The sequence below is a fragment of the Pteronotus mesoamericanus genome, unplaced genomic scaffold (genome assembly GCF_021234165.1).
Source record: "Pteronotus mesoamericanus isolate MK-2021 breed Mesoamerican mustached bat unplaced genomic scaffold, CSHL_Meso_final contig_538, whole genome shotgun sequence".
NCBI classification, from domain to species: domain Eukaryota; kingdom Metazoa; phylum Chordata; class Mammalia; order Chiroptera; family Mormoopidae; genus Pteronotus; species Pteronotus mesoamericanus.
The window spans coordinates 181,374-202,071 of NW_026555197.1; the positions used below are offsets into that span (position 1 = coordinate 181,374).

A 20,698-nucleotide genomic window follows, 5' to 3' on the forward strand; every position below is an offset into this window, starting at 1 on the left:
TTGTGGTGTGTGCGTCCATGCACATATATGTGTATGTGTGTGACTTGGGTTGCAAGGTAAAATGAATCTCTTACTGTGGGTTGTAGTCAGAACTTTCGAAGACTGTGTTCCAGCCTGGCATGAGCTCCATCCAGCCTGATTTGCTCCTAGGTTACCTGCTTCCCTCGTAGGCATGTGAGATGGAGACAAACGAATGCCAGATTGGCCAGTGGGGATGAAAACAGCACCCTGTGGTCTGCTAGGGGCTGGTAGAGTCCATGTGCTTTGCCCCAGCTTTCCAGCCTGCTTCCCACAGAGAAGATTCTGGATGTAGCTGCCGGGCCCGGGCCCCAGGGTCCTGACCCAACCCCCACATGCCTGGACTCTGACCCCACTTCTCCCTGTCTCCCCAGGAAAACCCATATGTCATGCGCCGGCCCAACTTCCAGGCCCTGTCGGGAAATGAGCGCTTCGAGGGCTTCTGCGTGGACATGCTGCGGGAGCTGGCTGAGCTGCTGCGCTTCCGCTACCGCCTGCGGCTGGTGGAAGACGGGCTGTACGGGGCACCTGAGCCCAATGGCTCCTGGACAGGCATGGTCGGCGAGCTCATCAACCGGGTATGACTATGCCAGGCCAGGGCTGGGGAAGGGGTCACAGCCTGTGGGCTGAGGGAGAGCGAGCAGGGGGCAGCTTGGGGAGCCTCAGAAGCAGGCTGGCACATAACAGAAGAGGAATGAGTCACTGAAGGCTCCTCACACCAATGATGTGCTGTGTACCTGTGCCTGGCGAGCACCATGGGGTGGACATGTGGGGAAGAGTGGCAGTGTCACCTCCTGTATCCTAGATGTTTGCCAAATGCTCCCTACACCGCCATGGCTTAGCTGGTGCTCAAAGATTTGAGTGAATGAAAGAGATGTGGAGTGGGAGGCAGGCAGAGGACAAGGAGATCGAGAGAGGCTTCCTGTGAAAGGCAAGGCTCGTGCCCGGAGCGGGACCTGGGCCTCATTTGTGCACTGTGCCCAGTGCCTGCCAGGTGGGCCTGGCACATTGCAGACATCGAGGTTGCCTGCTGACTTCATGAGTCTGCTCCTCAGCATTTGTTGAGCACCTACTCTGCCTTTGCATCATGCTGGCAGCACAGGGTATAGTGGTGAGCACAGGGGACCAGGACCCAGCCCCCAAGAATTTAGTGTCTCCTTAGGATGCAGAAAAGCAAATGACCACAAAACAGAGTCATTGGGGCTGTGACGTCAGTCCTAGGGCAGGCTTCTTACCTAGCCAGGCATGCAGGGAGGGCTTCCCAGAAGAGGTTACACCCAAGCAGATACTCACAGGATGTGGCGTCAGAAAGATGAAAGGGGTATGAGAGAGAGGCGGTGTTTTCAGATCTAAGGAAATGGCCTTTACAAAGGTCGGGGGGCGGGGGGTAAGAGAGAGTGGGGCGCACTAGAAGTTGCCAGCGGGCCCCAAGAGTGGGCAGGATCTGGATGAAGGTGACGAGGGAGAGTCAGGGGCTGGCGAGGTCATAGGTGAGGGTGTGCAGAAAGAATATTTTGGAGTCAGACCAACCTGGGCTGGAGTGTTCCAGTGCATCACTTCTCTAACCCTGAAGCTCAACTCCCCCGCCCTGGGGTGGGGATAATGACACCGGACATTGTCTGTACTGAGGGTTGCAGAAAGTAGGTGGCACTATCAGGGTTGCTTGTTGGGGCAGGGGGAAGGGTGCATATGTAGTTTCTCTTTTTATTACAGGCACTAGAAGCCATGTGGGCAAATGCCCAGAGACAGGACTGTGCCACTAGAGACAAACAAGCCCCAGCCTAGGGCACACCCAGGCAGGAGTGCAGGGCAAGGCCCTATGGCCACGAATGGTCAGGGCAGCCTTGACATTGAACTTGGCTAAGGGCACCAGAGAGTCTCACCCTCCTGCCTCTTCCATCCCAGAATTCACGGCATCCAAGCTCCTGAATGTTACCAGCATAGACTTGAGAAGGCCACCTTACTCAACAAGGACATTTATCCCGTAGGGGACATATTTTCAAAAGTTGCTTTGACTGCAGAACCTCTTTTTCCCATTGAAGGCGCCCTCAGAACCCTGGACAAAGCAGAGCCGCTGTGGTGGAGGTGGAGGTGGGGGTGTCCCTGGGGTCCTGGAGGCTGGGTCTTCCCGCCCCACCCCACAGGCAGGCCCGAGGCACTGCTCTGCAGGCTGCAGGCTGCAGGCTGCAGGCTGGTGAGTTTAAAGGGCCTGAAGCCAGAACCTGAGGACACAGGAGGCAAGGAGTGTGAGAGCTAGCATGTAGCACCCATACAACTGGCCAGTTTCTGCCTGACCTCCATTTCCATAGCTCAGTCATCAGGGTCCCCAGAAATAAGTAGAGTACAGGGGAGCAGACCCCCCAACTGAAGTCACTAAAATAGACGCTATTTCATGTTTCAACAAAGAAGCAGTGGAACGGTCCTGTTTACAGCCACATGACCTTGGACAAGAGTCTTAACCTCCTGTGCCTGGAGCCTGCATCATAGGATTATGGGAAAACCTGGTGCAATGGTGCCTGGGAGAGAGCACAGTGCAGTGGCTGGGAGCTTTTCTGATCAGTTGCTGCAATTCTTGTCCTGAGTCCCTTTTGAATTTTGGCTTTGCTGCACACTAGCTGTGACCTTGGGCAGGTTACTTAAACTTCCTATAATGTCATTTCTTCAATTGTAAAATTGGGGAATGACAGCTGTCAGCACATAGGGGTATTGTGAGCATGAAACAAGTTAATCCACGTAGAACCTTAGAATGGGGCTGGCAGGTAGTAGGTGCTGTGTACAGGTGCCCTGTTCATATTATTGTTAATGTTATTTCTATTAGCACAGCCAGCACATATACATATTCATGCGTTTGTCCATTCTCCAGCCAGGTAGCATTTATTGAGTGTCTACTGTATACCAGGCCCTGTGGTATATACCCTGGGGGTATAGTGCCAGGCCTGGCCGTGCTCCTACTGAGTTGGTTAAAGAGTTTAGCTCTCAGGACAAGGTCCATGGTTATGCCCCCCAGGGTCTGAGCTGGCTTGAGCGAAGAAACAGAATTGGCAGGGAGGTAAGAAGACAGCAGAGATGCAGACAAGGGGAGGCTGGAGCGTGCCAGGGCTTGGTGGCTGGCTGCCTGGGGTGGGGGACATAGGAGAGAAGACGTGGGCATTCTTCTTGTTTCTGGCTCGGGCATCTGGGTGATGGCGATGACATTTAGGGAGAGAACACCGGAGGAGGAGCAGGCTGACAGTGCGAAGGACAGGCGGGGTTTGGCCTTGCCGAGGCTCAGCTGCCTGCCGTGGGATGGCCGAGTGCGCTGAGCTTTGCACAGATGCTCCCCACCCGCCTCACAGCAGCAGCAGCTGCGTTTGACTTCATACCACATGCCAGGAACTTTTCAAGCGCTGCTTCATTCCCCTAACAATCCCTCATGGCCCAGAGAATCACTTCCTTCCTACCGATGTGAGATCTGGGGCTCAGCAGTGAAGGGACTTGCCCCCCAGCACACACACACGCGCGTACACACACGCCCGCGTGCACATGGCCCCCAGGTGCGTCTAACCCAAGGCCTGGGCCCTTTCCAGATACCCAGCAGGTATTTGGGAAGCCACAGGGAGCAAGGTAATGCTCACTAACGCCATGCCAGGCCTCCGTCTGAGCTTTCTGAACTATGTTAACTCCTTGCCTTTTCATGGCTGCCCCATGAGGAGGGCCTGGTATTAGCCCAGTTTTCTCTAATGGACAAAGTGAGGCACCAAGGTTCTATGTCCGGGCCACACTTCTAGTGACAGGCAGAGCCAGGGCTGGCATTGGAACAGTCTGGCCCAGAGCTGATGAGTAACTTCCAGATGGAAGACAGCCCGAGGCCCCGGCATCCCCTGAGTCACCCTGGGCCAGGCACAGGGCTCAGCAGCCAGTCTAGAATTATGGTCCGTTTATTCCACCTGGTGGCCATGGCTGGAATTGGCCTCCCTGCCATCACCGCTGTGGTGTGAGTTCAGGCCACAGCCCCTCTCACCGTCCTGCTCACTGGCCTGCTGGCCTCCCATCTCTCTCTATTCGGTTTGTCCTCCAGTGGAATCTTCCACAATGCAAATCTGACTTGTCACTGGAGTGCTTTAGTTGTAGCCTTCCGGGATCTTCAGGGTAAAATCTGCACCCTCCGGCCTGGCCCTCAGGGGATGAGCAGATGTCTTAGGCTGGGGTCCTAGGAAGTGGACTAGATGGAGCTTGGTAGGTAGGAGGTATGTTGAGGTGCCCTTGGAAACCAGCCTTGTGAGGGCGTGAAGGAGCAGGCTTGGGCAGTGGGAGGAATTGAGCTGCGATGCAGTTATGACTGGGCCTCAGCTGTCCTGCGGGCAACTCTGGAGTTGGCAAGGGGGCAGGCCTTTTGACCCCTCCCCATACATCATTGCAGGGGGCTGTGATCAAGGAGGGGCAAGACCTTGGGAGAGGGAGCTCTTCGACCTGTGGAGTTGAGAATGAGCACTGTGCAGTGGGGCAGTGAGTGTTCCATCTGGACAGAGCGGTGGGCAGCCCCTGCGGCATGGCAGCTGTGAGCTGCTGAGAAGCCAGGCAGGGCCAGCCTCAGGCTGTGCGAGTTCCCCGGTGATCCCTGGCAACCCACGGGATCTCTCTGAGCTCAATTTCCCCTCTAAAATGGGGGTGATATTCCCTCCCTCTGAGTTTTGTGAGGAGTGGGTAAAGGCAAGGGCAAGGTTCCAGAGCAGAGCCCTGATCACGAGGACCTTGTGGGTAAGGAGTTTGGATGTTATTTGTATTGTGTTGGGAAGCCATTGGAAGGTTTTAAGCACAGAACATGCTGTTATCTAATTTGTTTTTTCTTTTTTTTTTTCATTGAGGTGAAATTCGTATAATAAATTAACTATCTTAAAGTATACAATTCAGTGGCATTTAGTGCATGGTGTTGTTCAACCATCACCTCTATCTAGTTCCAAAACGTTTTCATGACCTCCAAAAGAAAACCCCATACCCATTAAACAGGCCCCATTCTCCCTGTATTAAGCCCCTGGCAACCACCAATCTGCTCTCTGTCTCCATGGATTTATCTATTAATAATATTTCATATAAATAGAATCATCCAATATGTGGCCTTAGTGTTCAGCTTTTCTCACTCAGCATAATGTATTTGAGGTTCATTATAGCATCTATCAACGCTTCATTCCTTTTCAGGGCTGAATAATCTTCCATTGTTTGGATATGGAGCCTTGATTTCATTTTTAAATCATTTAATAATTATTACTCCCACGCTGGCTGGTGTGGCTCAGTTGGTTGGAGCATTGTCCCGTAACCAAAAGGTTGCAGGTCTGATTCCCAGTTGGGACACTTGCCTAGGTTGAGGGTTTGATCCCTGGTCCCAGCATGTGCAGGAGGCAACCAATCAATGTTTCTCTCTTTTTCTCTCTCTCTCTCTCACAGCAATGAAAAAATGTCCTCAAGTGAGGATAAAAGAAATAGATAATAAACAAAGAAACAAATAAATAAATAAATATGATTTCTCTTGAGAAATACCTGTAATAGGGCAAGAGTAGAAACGGGATGGTCCATTTAGAAGGTCATAGGAGGGTTTGGAGGAGAGAAGATGCTGGCTTGTGCTTAAGTGGTCTCTGTGTCAGGTGTGCCTCTGGGCTGGGTATGTGCAGGATGAAGAGAGGAATCAAGGGCGCCTACAGAGTTTGGCTGAAGCAGCTGGGTGAATGGTGAGGCTGGTTTCCACCATGGGAGGGTGTGAGAGGAGCAGTTTGGTGGGGTCAGGGAAATACCTTTATCTCTGGCCATGGATCCTTTGAGATGCCTATTTGAAATTCAAGTGGAGAAATATGGATTTCATTGTGCGGCTGAGCGTGCATCATTTAAGTCATCCCCTATTGATGGATATTTGGGTGGTTTCCAGTTTTTGCTAGCGTAGACAATGCCACCATCAGCTGGGTTTGTGGATTTGTAGGTGTGTTCCTGAAGGAAGGATTCCAAGCAGTGGAAGCACTGGGTCAAAGGGTATGAATGGTTTTTTTTTTTTTTTTTTAAGTTTATACTGCCAAATGCCTGTTCAAAAAGGTTCCATCAACTTATATTTCCACCAGAAGTGCACAAAAATGTCAAACTTCCCGCATTCTTGCCAACAATGGCTACTATCAATCTTTTTAAAAAGTCTTTGCCAATCAGAAAGGCTAAAAATTATATTGTTTTCACCTAAACTGGATGTTAATGGCTGTATATTAATCCCTGCGTGGATGTACCATAATTAGCGAAGCATTTTTTTATATTTAGTTGTTCCCAGGTATTTATTTTGTTTGTGCTGTTGTAAACAACTGTAAACAAGCATCTCTATGCACAAAAGCTCTGCCTATATTGCAGCTGATTGATGAATTGTCTGACTAGAATGACTTTGTGGAAGAGGAAGACCCTTTGCATGGCTTTGGTTCCGTGTCATTGAACTGTTTCCTGGAAAGACTACACTAGTTTCTAGACAGGCTCTTCCTCAGCACTGAGGGTTTTGACTGGCTTTTAGATATTTAGACAACCCTCTGTCATTTTTATAGACGGCAAACATTCTGATTTTTCCTGCTTTGACTGGTGGACCACAACGGGGCTTATGTGGTCAGGTGATAGATGGAGTGTGAGCCCAAGTTCAGCTTGAAATGGGCCCTCTAGGCCCGTGGACCCACCCCGTGCTTCCCCAGGTCCTGGTTGTATAATTGGAATAGATACACATGGCAGCTGGCAGGGCCAGCCCATGGGGTGGAGTCAGGGCCATCGTAGTAGCCAGAGCCAAGTGGAAGCCCCTAGAACTCCCCATCTTTCCCAGGGTAGTAATCCAAAAGCAATTCTCCATCCTTTGGGGGAACTGCAGCAATTAGTGCCACCATTAATGGCTTGAAAGAAGCAGGGGTAGTGATCTCATCCACATTCAATTGGTCTGTTTGGTCTGTGCAGAAGGCAGATGGGTCTTGGGGAATGACTGTGGGTTATTATAAATGTAATCAGGTGGTGGCTCCAATTGCAGTTGTTGGCCCAAGTGAATTGTCTTCACTGGAGTAGGCCAACATAGCCCTTGGCAGCTGGTGTGAGCTACTGACTTGGCAAATGCTTTTTTTCTCTGTGCCATTTTCCCAGGACCACCAGAAGCAGGAGCAACTTCAACTCTCTTGCTTCCTGTCTTCATACAAGACCCGGAGAACGTGTTCTTAACAGTCCATATAGTGTCGGCTGGCCCACTGCAGTGGGTGGGCAGTAGCACTTAGGAAGGGGGTGGCAGTGAACCAACCCCGCTGCTGATATCCATCGGTCAGGCTCCAGTCTGGAGACGAAAATCACCAGCTACTTGCACAGAGAGAATTCAATGTAAGAATTGTTTACTAGGTGGAAAGTTGTTAACCAGCTGACTGAAGAGTAAACAAAACCAAAGGGGTATGGAGGTAGCAGCTGTAGGAAGGCTGATGGTTGAGGAGACAAGGGGAGAAGTTGGAAAGATTAAAACTTAGGAATTCAGAGAAGTGGCCCATCCAAGCTGAACTGGAGAGCTCGAAGGTGGGGGTGCTGCTCGGCGGGCACTGGCGACATTTGGTGTGCTTTTGGATTTGGGCCGCAACTTCTCCCTGGGTCTAAGTCAGGTGTGCTACTTCAACCCACTTACCAAACAACCCATTCGGCTTCTCATTCTGAGGGAGGCCCAGAGCTGGCCGCGGGCAAGCTGATCTGCCACCTGGGCTGCTGACGCAGCAGACGCAGGGAGGTGAGGAGAGCTGGTAGCTGGTAGGGATGCAGCCACCCAGAGGTGACTCACAGTGAAGGCCTCTCGGTTTTGGAGCAAATCATGCTCTCTTCTGCAGATAATTATTCTCTTTTTGAGAAACTGCTCATTACTGGACCCTCCTAGAGATTGAACAGCTGCCCGTGGGCAATGAGTGACCATGTGGCCTGAGCGTTCATGCCACCTGGGGGTTGTCATTTTTGCATCAGTCAGGAGACAAGCCACACCAGATATTTGAATGAAAAGAATTATTTACTAGGAATAAAGTCATTCACTGAGTAACTGGGAGGATAAAGTTGAACTCCAAAGCAGAGATCAGCAAACTTTCTGTAAAGGGCCAGATAGTAAATATTTTTGGCTTTTGGGCCACATCGTCACAACTTCGCAACTTTTTTGTTGTAGGGATGCAGTCATAGACAATATGTAAACAAATGGGCATGGCTGCGTTCCAATAAAACTTTATTTACAAAATCAGGCAGGTATGCTGGACTTGGCCTCACCATTGCTCTTGCATGTCATGGAGGAAGCAAGGCAGGCAGTGGCTATGTCCCTAGTTCTGAAGGAACAAAGAAACTACTAGAAACAGAGGAGGGAGCTCAGTGAAGCTGGTCCTACAATTGTCAGAAAGCTGCGGACTGGATTCCTCTGCTGAGCCAGGGAAGAACCACTGCTGTGGGTGCCAAAAGGAGGCTGGGGACCTGAGAGTAGACAGGAAGGAGAAGATCTCTTCTCACTCCTCAGCTTCCCTCTAATGTCCCCTCTTGGGGCTGGAAGAGAGCCCATGGCAAAGCAGAAACGTGGCTTGCCCAGGGCTGGTGGAGGGGGCGGGTTTGGGCCGGGGGACAGTCACAGTGGTTTGGCTGGCGTTTAGGCATTTAGACAGCCACCCTGTCATCGTTTCTCAGCCTTTTAGCTGAGGTCAAGTATAGACAGCAATGCTGTCATTCTTATAGGTTGCTCATCATTTGAATTCTTCCTGATTTCATTCTAGGGATTAAACCTCTGTTGGGCTCTCCTTTGAGAGGGAGGTCTCCTCTAAGAAATGAGTGTCTGGTGGGAGATGAAGGGGGAGGAGGAGGAGGAAGGGAAGAGGGTTCTGAAGGCAAGAGGAGCCTGGAGGGAACTTGGAGCATTTCAGAATCTGTCTGTCCCTGCTTCAGAATGAAATCTGCATCAATATGACCACCTCTCTCTGCTACCACTTAATCCCACCGCAGCATCTGTCAAAATTCATAGCTGTCGTAATTCACTCCCTGGGGTCTATTCTCACAATGGCCAGGTCACATCCCCCTCTGCCTCCACATTCTCAGATGGGCTATCCTGTTACCCTGGGAGTAGGACCCAGTCCCCTCGCCATGGCCTGCAAGACCCTGCCTGCCTCTGATCCCACTCTGCTGCATTTTTCATGCCTCCCATTCTGCCCCAGCCACCCAGGACACTGCAAGCTGCCTCCCACCCCAGGGACTGCACCCGCTGCCCTGCAACCTGGAACTTTCTGCCCAGGTCTTCCCGTGCCCCTCTCCTGTACGTCCCATCTCCACCGCGGCCTCCCTTCCATGGGAGTGGGTGGCAGTCTGGATCATGCCGCCTGGCTTCATTTCTCTTCAGAGTGCCTGTCGCTGCTTGACATTATGCGTTTATATTCACTGCTGTATTCCCAAAGCTAGAACTGTGCGTGGCCCCTGGTGGGTGTTCCACAAATATTTGTCAAGCAGGTCAATGAATGAATGGACAGGTGGAAAGGGCAATGGCTGCAACATGGGGAGGTGGGGTGGGATGGCAGGTATATTAGTCAGTTCAGGCTGCTGTAACTGAGGACCGTAAACTCAGTGGCTCATAAACGAGATTTGTCTCAGTTCTAGAGGCTGGGAAGTCCAAGATCAAGGTACTGGCTGATTCCTTGTCTGGTGAGGGCTTATAGACAACTGTCCTCTTGCTGTGTCCTCTCACATGGCAGAAGGAGCGAGCGAGCCCTCTGGAGCCTCCTGTATGAGGACAACAATCCCATTCCTGAGGGCTCCACCCTCATGACCTAATCACTCCCCAAAGGCCCCTGCCCAAATACTATCACTTTGGGTGGAGATCTCGGTACGAATTTTGGGGAGACACAGACGTTTAATCTATGGCAGTGGGGGATAAGGCTGGGGAGGAGGAGGGCACGCGGCCTGCTGAGGAGTGCTTTGGCTGAGAATGTAAGTGGGGGGTGTGATTGGGGGGTCGTTTCTGGGGTTCCTCAGGCTGCCTGCTGGGTGGCTGGGGTAGCAGAGACAAGCTTTCCAGGCCTGAGAGACATGATCTGGACAGGGGCAGAGAAGACAGAGAGAAGCAACTTGATTCCAGAGGTGTTTTGGGGGTGGAATCATGAGGGCTTGAGGACAGGTGCTGTGAGGAGCGAGGGCAGTGTCAGATGCCCCCGGCTTCTGCCTGGGGTATTCATTACGGAGAGGGTGGAGCCAGCTGAGTTTGCTGCGTGCTCATGGGAGGCTCAAGGATTTGCTCCCTCCTCTGGTTACTCAGAATTCCTGGACCCTGGCCTCAGGTACCCTGGGCATGGAAGGAGGGGCGGGAGCAGCAGTCAGGCAAACTCCCCTCAGAGGGTACGTGGTTCTGAGTCCTGGGGTCACCTAGAGCAAAATCCTTACCTTCACTGTGCCTTGGTTTCCTCAGGTGTAAAATGATTGCTTTGGGGACTAAAGGAGATACCCCAGGGTGGGAAAGCCCTGGCCATGGGGTGAGTGCTGTGTGAGTGTGAGCGTCGAGCTGTAGGAGGCTCCACAGGGCCCAGGGAAGGAGAGGACTCTGGGAGCCCCTGCGAGGCCCCCAGAGGAAGTGTGACATTCCTGGGCTTCCAGCATGGGAAACATAGGACAGTCCCACTTTCCCTGCCTTTGAAGGTTTAGTGGCGGAGTCAGAGGCGCTAACAGATATTTTCCAAACTGAGCTAAGTGCTGAGATCAAGGCGTGCCGGGCATATGTGTAGGGGGAGGCATGGAAGGCACCGCAGAGGAGGGAAGGCTTGAGGGAGCCCTGGGGGGGTGGGCAGGGTCTAGTTCAGCAGGGTGGAGGGGGCATCTCGGGCAAAGGGAGTGGTGTGCTCACCGGTCCAAGGGCCGGAAAGTAGAGGACACAAGAGGACAGCCAGAGCCCCAGAGGTTCAGGGGAGGGCCAGAGCCGCTTTGGGTTTGTTCACAGAGACCAGACTTGGTCAAAACCAAGCAGTGTTTGTTGGAAACTTATTCTGTGCAGTCTCTAGGGTACACCTCTAACCAGAGAGACAAGGAGATTGTAGTTTAGTAGGGAGGGTAGTCCATTAATAAGCAAATAGGGTCATCCCCAGTGGTGCTTAGAAAGATATAAAACAGGGTAATGGGTAAAGAGAGAGAGGACTCTGGAGTGGGGTGAGTGGGGTCTGGAGGCGGCTGTGGGCAGGCCCAAGCGGTGACATATGAGCCAGACCTCGAATGGTGAAGAAGAGCTGGGGAAGAGCATGTGCAAAGGCCCTGAGCCTGCTGTGTCGAAGAACAAAAAGTGGGCCTTGTGGGCTGGAGACAAGTGGGGGAGGGGAAAAGCCATGAGGTGAGGCCAGTGGGCAGGTAGGTCTCAGATCATGCACAGCCTCTTGGCCGTGAAAGTGTTTGGTCCTAGGTATAGTGGGAAGCCACCGATGGGTTTAAAACAGAGGCCTCTCTCTCTTTGGATAAAGGTTATGAGTGGTGACAGGGAGGCCACAGAGATTGATGCTGTTGTCAGGAGAAAGAGTCCGGTGTTCTGGGCTTGGGGGTGGATGTGGAGCCAAGTGGACAGATCGAAAGAGTGTTTTGGAAGCAGAGCCGCTGCCTTTGCCACTGGAGGAGATGTGGAGAATGTGGGAAGGAGAAGCAGGCCAGCCCAGGTGTTTGGCCTGCCGCCAGGTCTCAGGAGTGGGTGAGGAAGCTAGTGAGCGAGCCAGGGACAGGGACAGAACAGAAAGGGGCCAGGAACCCTGCAGGCCTTTGGGAGAAGAGGCCTGGCCTGGGGACCACCAGGTCCTCCCGGCCCTTTCTCTGAGAGGCCACTGCCTCCTGCTTTCTGAAATGGGGACTTGGGCCCCCAAGGAGGGCATTGCCAGGACACAGCTCCTGTGGGTGCATAAAAATAATTGGATTCCTGTGTATAATTCATGTATTAGCCATAAAAGTGGCAGTGCACAAGAAAGGGGGAAAACACTCCTTACTGTCAACAGCCGGGCATTCCTAAGAGCATTGTCTGAGTCCGGCCTCCAGCCGTGTGCTTGGAGCTTCTGCCCACGTTACCACTTCTGGATTCTGCTCTGGGGCTCTGCCACTCTGCTCCCAAGTCACGCAGAGGCCTCTGCCAACTTCCCCTCACCCTGTGTTAGTTGTTTGACCTGTGCCATCTCTCTCTCTCCCCCTGGTTTATCTTTTGGGCCTGTCCTCTTTCCCTACCATCAAATTGTATTTGAGACCTATCTTGTCTCTGACTGACCCTGGATTTCAGTCTGGGCCCACGAGCTCTCTCCTTGACCTTGGTTTTATTTCCAGCCTGTGCTGTCTCCCTCTACCTTGTGGTTATCTTTCTGGCCTGTGCCTCTCTCCCCGCCTGGGCCTGTGTTACCTCATGCACTCTCAGTCTCAGCCCCCTGGGGTGAGTGCAGATCTCCTCCTGGGCCAGGGCCTGGACCTTGACTCCTATTTCAGCCCCAGAGGGAGGTCTCTGCTCGAATTTGGAGTCAGTGGTTGAGGCCTGGCGGGTAGTCATTATGCTTGGAAGGGACATCCTGGGAGCCAGGTCCCAACCCTCACCCCCATTTTACAGATGAGCAAACTGAGACCCATAGGTGCGGAAGCCGCCGTCCGAGATCGCCCAGTGAGCTCAGGGCAGAGCTGGGGCTCCCCACTCCTGCGCCCACCCCTTCCCAGCACCTGGCCCTGCCTGGGCCGTCATGTGTGCATGCATGTGAGGGCCATGTGTGCAAGCGTGGGCATGGCGCCTTGAGGGAATGCCCACTCCCCATGTGTATCTGCTCCTTACACTCATGGGCAGGGCACACATCTGCCTGCCTGTGTCTGTGTGGACAATGCCTCACTGGGAGCCTGCGTCTGGGCACACACGTGTGGGTATGGTGTGGTGAGCATGTGGTGGTGGCGGTGCAGACGTGACTCTGTACAGTGCAGTCTAGGGGGTGCAGAGAGGGTGTGAGCAGTGCCAGGTTTTTTTCCCAGCCTGTGTCCTGCCCACAGCCAAAGGCCAGTTAATGTCCTCCTGGGCCAGAGCGAAATGGCCCTTTTGGATCCGGGATTCCAGGAGTGCCAGCCAGACCCCAACCCCAACCCTTCTCACTGTCTCGCCTCCCCCACTCCCACGCTTCCCCACTTCAGACCTGGACCCCAGGCACCCCTGCCTCACTCGAGACTGTGTGCAGCTTCCCCCAAGGTCATGGTCTCGGTGGAGCTGGGCACTGGCTGGCTGCTAGTGCTGTCCACGGGCAGGAGAGTAGAGGTCATATCGCCTGCTTTGGCTTGCTAGTGCCTTTGCCTCTCTGGGACTCGGTTTCCCATCCATACAATGGGGCCAGTAATGGCTCCCAGGGAGCTGTTGGGAGGAGTGCACAGGGGATCTCTGTACAGTGCTGTCCAGCACGGAGCCCAGAACGGAGTCAGCCTGTGACAAATGCTGCCTGTTGTTAACTAAGACAGAAGAAACCAAGGCCCCCAGAGGGCCCTGAGTGGGTTGGCATTCAGGCACCTTGGCTCCAATCCCAGGTTCTCTCCAGGCTCTGGAGTGGTGGTGGGGACGGTGAGGGCCAGGGGCGTGAGGTGACAAGGGTCCAATCTGGGGCACTCCTGGAGCCAGCCCAGGCTCCTGACCCCTCATTCGGCTTCCCATAGTCTCTCTTAGTTGCTCTCCGTGAGTTTTGCCCTAACTGCCCGTCTCCCTCCCTGGCCACTCCTCTGCCCCTGCCCGGCTTCCTCTCCAGCAGAAGGCAGACCTGGCGGTGGCTGCATTCACCATCACAGCTGAGCGGGAAAAGGTCATCGACTTCTCCAAACCCTTCATGACCCTGGGGATCAGCATCCTCTACCGAGTGCACATGGTACGGTTCCCACGTGGACATGGAGGCTAGAGGCAGGGGCTGGCAGTGAGGCCCAGATGCCTGTGTCCCCAAGGGAAGCAGAGGCTGTGGGCTGGACCTGGGAAGGGCCCGCTGGGCTCGTGGGCCCCTGGTGGGAGCAGGGGTTGGCATTCAGCTCAGGTCAGGGTGGCTCAGGGTCTCACTCCCTCTTCCCACAGGGGCGCAAGCCCGGCTACTTCTCCTTCCTGGACCCCTTCTCCCCTGCTGTGTGGCTCTTCATGCTTCTCGCCTACCTGGCTGTCAGCTGCGTCCTGTTCCTGGCCGCCAGGTGAGCCCTCTCTCCGCTGCCTGGGAAGAGGGGCGGGGAGGAGGCCTGAGCTGGGGCCCATGACGAACCGGCACATTCTGTTGTCTGCGTGGACCCTCCTCGCCTCCACTCGGGGCCTGGGGCTCCCTGCACCCTCCCTTCTCCCGTCCTGGCCCTGCCTCTGCATTTCACCCTGGGGCTCTGACTTGCTCTGTGGTCTCTCTTTGCACTGCTCCCCTTCCATTTTTTCTGTCTTTCTGTTTCTCTCTTTCTCTTCTCTGTGTCTTTCCATCTCTGTTGTGTGTCTCCCTGCCTCTCTCTTCCACGTGTTTCTCTTTCTACCTGTTCTGTGTGGGTGTGTCTCTCTGTTCATCCCTTGATCTCTCTTCCCTACAATTCCTGTCCCTCCCCAATCTCTCCTGATCATGGTGTTCTGTGTCTCCTTTTTCTCCCCCTGCTTGGCTTCCTTCACAGTCTCCTACCATGTCTCTTCGCAGGCTGAGCCCCTATGAGTGGTATAACCCACACCCATGCCTGCGGGCACGCCCCCACATCCTGGAGAACCAGTACACGCTGGGCAACAGCCTCTGGTTCCCCGTCGGGGGCTTCATGCAGCAGGGCTCAGAAATCATGCCCCGGGCTCTGTCCACTCGCTGTGTCAGTGGAGTCTGGTAAGAGGCTTTTTGTCTGCTCCCCTGGGGCTGGGAGGGGCCTCTCTGAGGGTGCACCTCTGGTCCCCACTGCCAGCTCTGTGGCAGGGAATGGAGTGGGGAGAGCTGCGTCCCAGCTGTGTCACTCACTAGCTATGCCACCTTAGGTAGGCCACATTCCCTCTGCATGCTTCAGTCTCCTCATCTAGAAAATGGGGATAAAATGCCCATGTGTCAGGTTGTAAGGACTCAGCAAGGTTGTTGTGGAAAAGGGCTTCTATGGACATGAGGGGTCACAACCAGGACAGGACCAATGCTGTCACTGTCTCGGACATTGCCCTGAGAGTCCCCGAGCCAGGATGTCCTTCACTCTCCTGAGGCCGAGGCCCAGACAGGTGTACCTGGTCCCTCAGAGTCCCAGGGGGCCCAGGAGCTTGGTCGAAACTTATTTTGCCCCCATGACAAGCTCTGAGAAGCTACATGTCAGAGAGCAGACACCAACAACTCATGGTGTCTGTTTGGACCACAGTTTAAAATGTATTAAAATTAGTCGGTAACATTTAAACATTGGGCAAATTTACTCAAAATTCCAGATTTCTCTTCTAGAAAATTCGAGAGGTCTGGGGGCACTCAGCTGGCATTTCCACCTGGCGTTGATGTCTGTTCCTTCGGCTTCAGTCCCTTCTTCCGTTTGGTTATGGTCTGGTCTGGCCCCCATAAGCCCTCGGGTTTACTACACATCTCTCAAGTAGCCTCTGGACTTCATTGCAGTTCACATAACTCTTCCCACCTCCTTTCCCTCATTAGAACCACAGAAAACTGAGGAGAATGCTTAAGAAAGGGAATGTTCTCCTGGTTTTATTGCAAGGCAGACCCAGAGAGAGGGAGTGATTTCCTGCAGAACTTGCATTTGGCAGAGGCAGGGCAGGGCCAAGCCGGGCCCCGCCCCAGCGCCACTAGCCAGCCCTCGCAGCTGCCTGAGCCCAGCCCTGCTCCCCGGCCCTTGGTGACTTCTCCAGGGTGATCCCAGGCATTGGGCCTTCTCAAGGGGTGTTTCTTCCTCACCTCCTCTTGCCAGTCAGTATTCCTGCATCAAAAGTCACTCAGCAGATGCTGTGCGGGGCCCTCCATGTGCCAGGCACTCAGGTGAAGAAGCAGCCCTCAAGAGGCAGAGGAGCTGAGAATAAACAAGTAAACAGATGTGTAAACACAGGGACGTTGTATTTTATGCCAAGAACATGTGCCAGAGATATTGTTTAACTCAAGACTAACCGGAATGGTGCAGGTTTTTCTTTCTCCAAGCCTAGAGGGACTAACTACCATGGGACATCATTTGCAACACACTTGGTCCATTGGTTTAGAAACTTTCGAATCATAATGACTTTATCCAGGCCTTTTGAGATTCGGATCATTTCGAGTGCCCTACTCTGTACTTGCTTCCTAATGCTGCTGCAACAGATAATACAAATTCAGTGGCTTAAAACAATGTAAGTTTATCCTCTTACAGTTCTGGAGGTCAGCAGGGGAGAATCCACTTCCTTGTCTTTTCTAACGTTTAAAAGCCACTTGCATTCTTTGGCTCCTGACCCCTTCAAAGCCAGCAGCACAGCATCTTCAAATCTTTCTCTCTGACTCTGAACTTCTTCCACGTAGAAGGACTCTTGTGATTTCACTGGCTAATCCAGGATTATCTCCCCATCTCAAGATCCTTAACTTCATCACATCTGCAAAGACCCATTTACACTGTGGGGGAATACACAGCCTCCGGGGATCAGGATGTAGGCGTATGGGGGTTGGGGGGCTTTTTTCTGCCTCCTGCACACCTCAAGTGAAAGTTATTAACCTTTGCAACGTAATGATGTGTCAGATGGACATAAACCGTGCGCTGAGGAGCCAAGCAAGGTGCAGTGAAAGAGGACAGTAGAGAATGAGGTGCTCAGGGAAGGCCCCTCTGAGGAGGTGACATGGGGCTGAGTCCTAAAGGCTAAACCGGGGGCGTCCATGCCAAGGAGAGGGAAGAACATTCAGGCCAGAAGAGGCACGTGTGTGAGGAAGGGGCTGAAATGGCATGAGAGGACCTGCTGTAACAAATCTAGCTGAGTCCCAGATCAGCCAGGGAATCAGCAACCTCCTCTTTGTAGGTCATCGCAGCTTTTCCAGCTGGGCCGTCTCTGCCCCTGCCTTTTGCTGTCACCAGAAAGCGCCCGGTCACATCCCCCTCCTCACTCAGCTCACTTTGACCTGGGCTCATTTGACCCAAGTCTCCCACAGGTTCACTCGTTCAAAAGATGTTTCAACAGGTGCTTGTTAATCTTCAAAAGTGACCCTGGCCGGGTGATTCGGCAGGCCAGGGCCGGTGGTGGGGTGGTGGGCATGTGGGCCAGGATCCTGCCACACTTGTCTACCACCTCAACAGCAGCAACCAGGCCAAGACCCACTGCCTTGGACCCCTCGTCCCCAGTCATCATTCGGCGCAGCTCTGCCTTGGACATCAGTGTTTCCTACTGAATTGCTGCTCTGACCACAGCGCCGTCCCTCTCAGGCTCCCCCTGGGTCACTCCCATGACGTCTTTGACCATCCTTTTTCTGTTCTCTGAGCCCTGCCTGCTTTCATGTCTGCCCACCTAGGTGGCTCCTATGCGGTGACTTCAGCTGCTCCTTTGCCATTGTCCTCAACTCTTCCTCAGATCCAGTTGTCCTTCCTTCATGCCCTCTTGGCAAGAAAGCCCACAAACCTCAGATCTAGCCAGCATCTTGACCCCCCATTCTCCCAGCTCCACCAAGGTCGTAGGGGACCCCTTCACTGATACATCCAATACACCGTGTTCGCTATCCTAGAAAGGCCTCACTGTGCCCTCCCGGTTTCCACCTGCGTCTTTGGATCTGTTTCGTTTCACTCTTGCCCTCTCTCGCGGAGCTCTTCCCTCCACACCGTGATGTTCCCGCGCTCCCACACCCGCCGCCCTCATTACAACAAATGGTTTGTAACATCCCCTTTTTCACCCTGATGAATTTCAAGGGTAACCCCTACCTGCACATGTGATTTAAAACAAATCAATAAGACGCCCTAATTGCAATTCAAAAGGAAAGAAAGGGAAGTGATTTGTGATAAAACAGTAGGATAGTGATACGGAAATGCTGGGGGGGACTGTGCTGGAAGACTGCAGTCATCAGGCGTTTGCACCTACTCATCACGGGCAGGTCCGGAACTACCGGAGGAAAGGCATCTGATAGAATTATGGCAACACCTGAGACTTGACCCTTGGAAGTAGTCGGTAAATAGGTACGTTTATACAAATAAAAATCACCGAGAAAGTGGTGATTTAATAAGACAGCTGGTCCAAGTGTCTTGGCTTGGTGACGCAAACACCAGAGCAGGGTTGTGCTGTCAGAGGTGTGACCTCCCAAAATGGCAAATGGCTCTTGGCAAAGTTTCAAACAGAACATCCAGTTCTTCCTCAATCCAAGTAATAGATGTGCTCCTAGAAATTTCAGTTTCTATTATAACCATGTAAAAATACTTTGCTTTTGTGTACCAAGGAGATAGGCTCAGATAATCATGTATCGGATTTTCCCTGTTGTTGAGACTGGGCTGCATTGTCAGACACCTGGTGTTGCACCCGACACCAAGGCCCCTCATCCACTTCAACCGCCAGAGTGCTCTGCACCTTAGCAAGTGCCTTCTGCCTGGGGGTCGCCGCCCTGTACTCCAGGGGCCGTTTTACCCAGCTCTGTCTTCTCTTGTTGTTTGTAAATGACACTTCCCAAGTCCTCACCCCCAGACGTCTCCATGGGTGCCCAGTGGCCTCCCTAAAACTCATCTTGTCTGAAACCGAGCTCATGTCCTTACTCCCAAATTAAACTCCCCATCTGTGTTCCCCTGCTCTGTCTCGGTGAATGGCCCCTTCTTCCCACCCACCCCCAGCATCACCACCTGTCAGCCACGCTATATTTTCAGGGGCTGGGTGGTGCCTGGCGACTACCAGGCACTAAATAATTTTGTCCTGAGTGAATGACAACATGGATCCATGGGATGGGTTCGAAGAGACTCGGTTTCCGGAGAGGAGGTGTCAGGCTCTGGGTCTTTGGGTGGGGTTTTGGTTTTCTTTTGCAGGAGGCTGTATTATTTATCCCTTATCCTCCTCTCCACCCCCACGCCAGTGCCTTGCACAGCGCTGTGCACACATGCTCAGCAAAGGACAGCTGCTGTTTTCTCTGCTGGAGGAGGTGAGGCCTGGGAGGCCCTCTCAGCATCTCCCCTGTCTTCCTGCCCCACAGATCTAAACCATCTGCAGGTAGCCTGGCCTGGCTCACCTGCCAGGCGGTAAGACAGAGAGGGACAGAGTAAGAAAGATAGTGGCTGCCCTTGGGCCCCATAGGCAGGCCAGTGCGTACCTCTTCTGTGTCTCACCAGGACGGTAAGAGCACACACTTGCACAGGTGTAATTCTTACAACAGCCCTGTGAGGAGGGGCCACGATTCTAGTTCCCTCACAGGTGAGCCCAAGGTCACACAGCTACATGGTGATGGAGCCAGGATTTGGGGATTTTCTGGAAATCTTTCTATTATTGCTTTCTAGTTTAGTTCCACTGTGCTCAGAGGACATTCTCTGTAGGATTTTAATCCTTTGATATTTATTGAGACTTGTTTTGTGGCTCAGCATATGGCCTATCCTGGTAGCTGGCCTGTGTGCACTTGCATAGAATGTGCTGTTGGTGGGTGCAGCGTTTTATAAATAACAATTAGAGCCAGTAGGCTGATAGTGTTATTCAAGTCTTTTATATCCTCATTTTTTGTCTACTTGCTTTAGCAGTTACTGGGAGAAGCATGTTGAAATCTCCACCTATAATTGTGGAGAAATCGTATCTATTTTTCTTTTCAGTTTTATCAGTTTTGCTTTATAAATTTTGAAACTTTATAATTAGATGCATAAGTGTTGAGGATTATTATGTTCTCTTGATGAATTGATCCCTTTGTCATTATATAATGTTCTTGTTTGTTCCTGGTAACAGCCCTTGTTCTGAAGTTACCTTTAATATTAATATAGCCATGCTGCCCTGGCTGGTATGGCTCAGTGGATTGAGTGTTGGCCTGAAACAGAAGCGTTGTCGGTTGGATTCCCAGTCAGGGCACATGACTGGGTTGCTGACTAGCTCCCCAGTAGGGGGCGCTCAAGAGGCAACCACCCATTGATGTTTCTCTCCTCCCTCCCTTCCCCTCTCTCTAAAATAAACAAAATCTTTAGAAAACAAAACAAAACAAAACAACATAGCCATGCTTTCTCATGCTTAGCATATCTTTTTCCCATTCTGTTACTTCCAGCCTACCTATACATTGTATTTTAGGCGAGTTTCTTTTTTTTACATTTTATTTATTTACTTTTAGAGAGAGGGGGAGGGAGGGAGAAGGAAAGGGAGGGAAACATCAATGTGCGGTTGCTTCTCGCACACCTGTTGCTGGGGACCTGGCCAGCAACCCAGGCATGTGCCCTGACTGGGAAATGAACCAGTGACCCTTTGTTTTTCAGCCTGGCACTGGATCCACTGAGCCACATCAGCCAGGGCCTTAAGTGGGTTTCCTACAGGAAGCATATATGGAACAGAGGTTGGCAAACTTTTTCTTTATCGGACCAGATAGTAAATATTTTAGGCTTTGCTGGCCCTGCAGTCCCTGTCACAACTACTCAACTCTGACTGTAGTGCGAAAGCAGCTGGAGACAATATACAAGTGAATGTGGCTGTGTTCCAGCAAATCCTTATTTATGGACACTGACGCTGCAGTTTGAATTTTATGTCGAAATATTACTCTTCTTTTGCTTTCTTTTAAATCACTTGAAAATGTGAAAACTATTCTTAGCTTGTGTACCAAAACAGATGGCAAACCAGATTTGGCCTGTG

General features: G+C 52.4%; 1 protein-coding gene across 1 annotated transcript in view; it reads left to right on the plus strand.

Moving 5' to 3' along the window:
* The window catches only part of GRIK5 (glutamate ionotropic receptor kainate type subunit 5), a 51,656-nt gene that overhangs the window by 20,902 nt on the left and 10,056 nt on the right, over positions 1–20,698 (plus strand). Inside the window, exons 12-15 of the mRNA XM_054579510.1 lie at positions 393–596; positions 13,752–13,865; positions 14,063–14,172; positions 14,649–14,822. Of these exons, the coding sequence (XP_054435485.1) occupies positions 393–596; positions 13,752–13,865; positions 14,063–14,172; positions 14,649–14,822 (602 nt within the window). The remainder of the gene's footprint in view (positions 1–392; positions 597–13,751; positions 13,866–14,062; positions 14,173–14,648; positions 14,823–20,698) is intronic.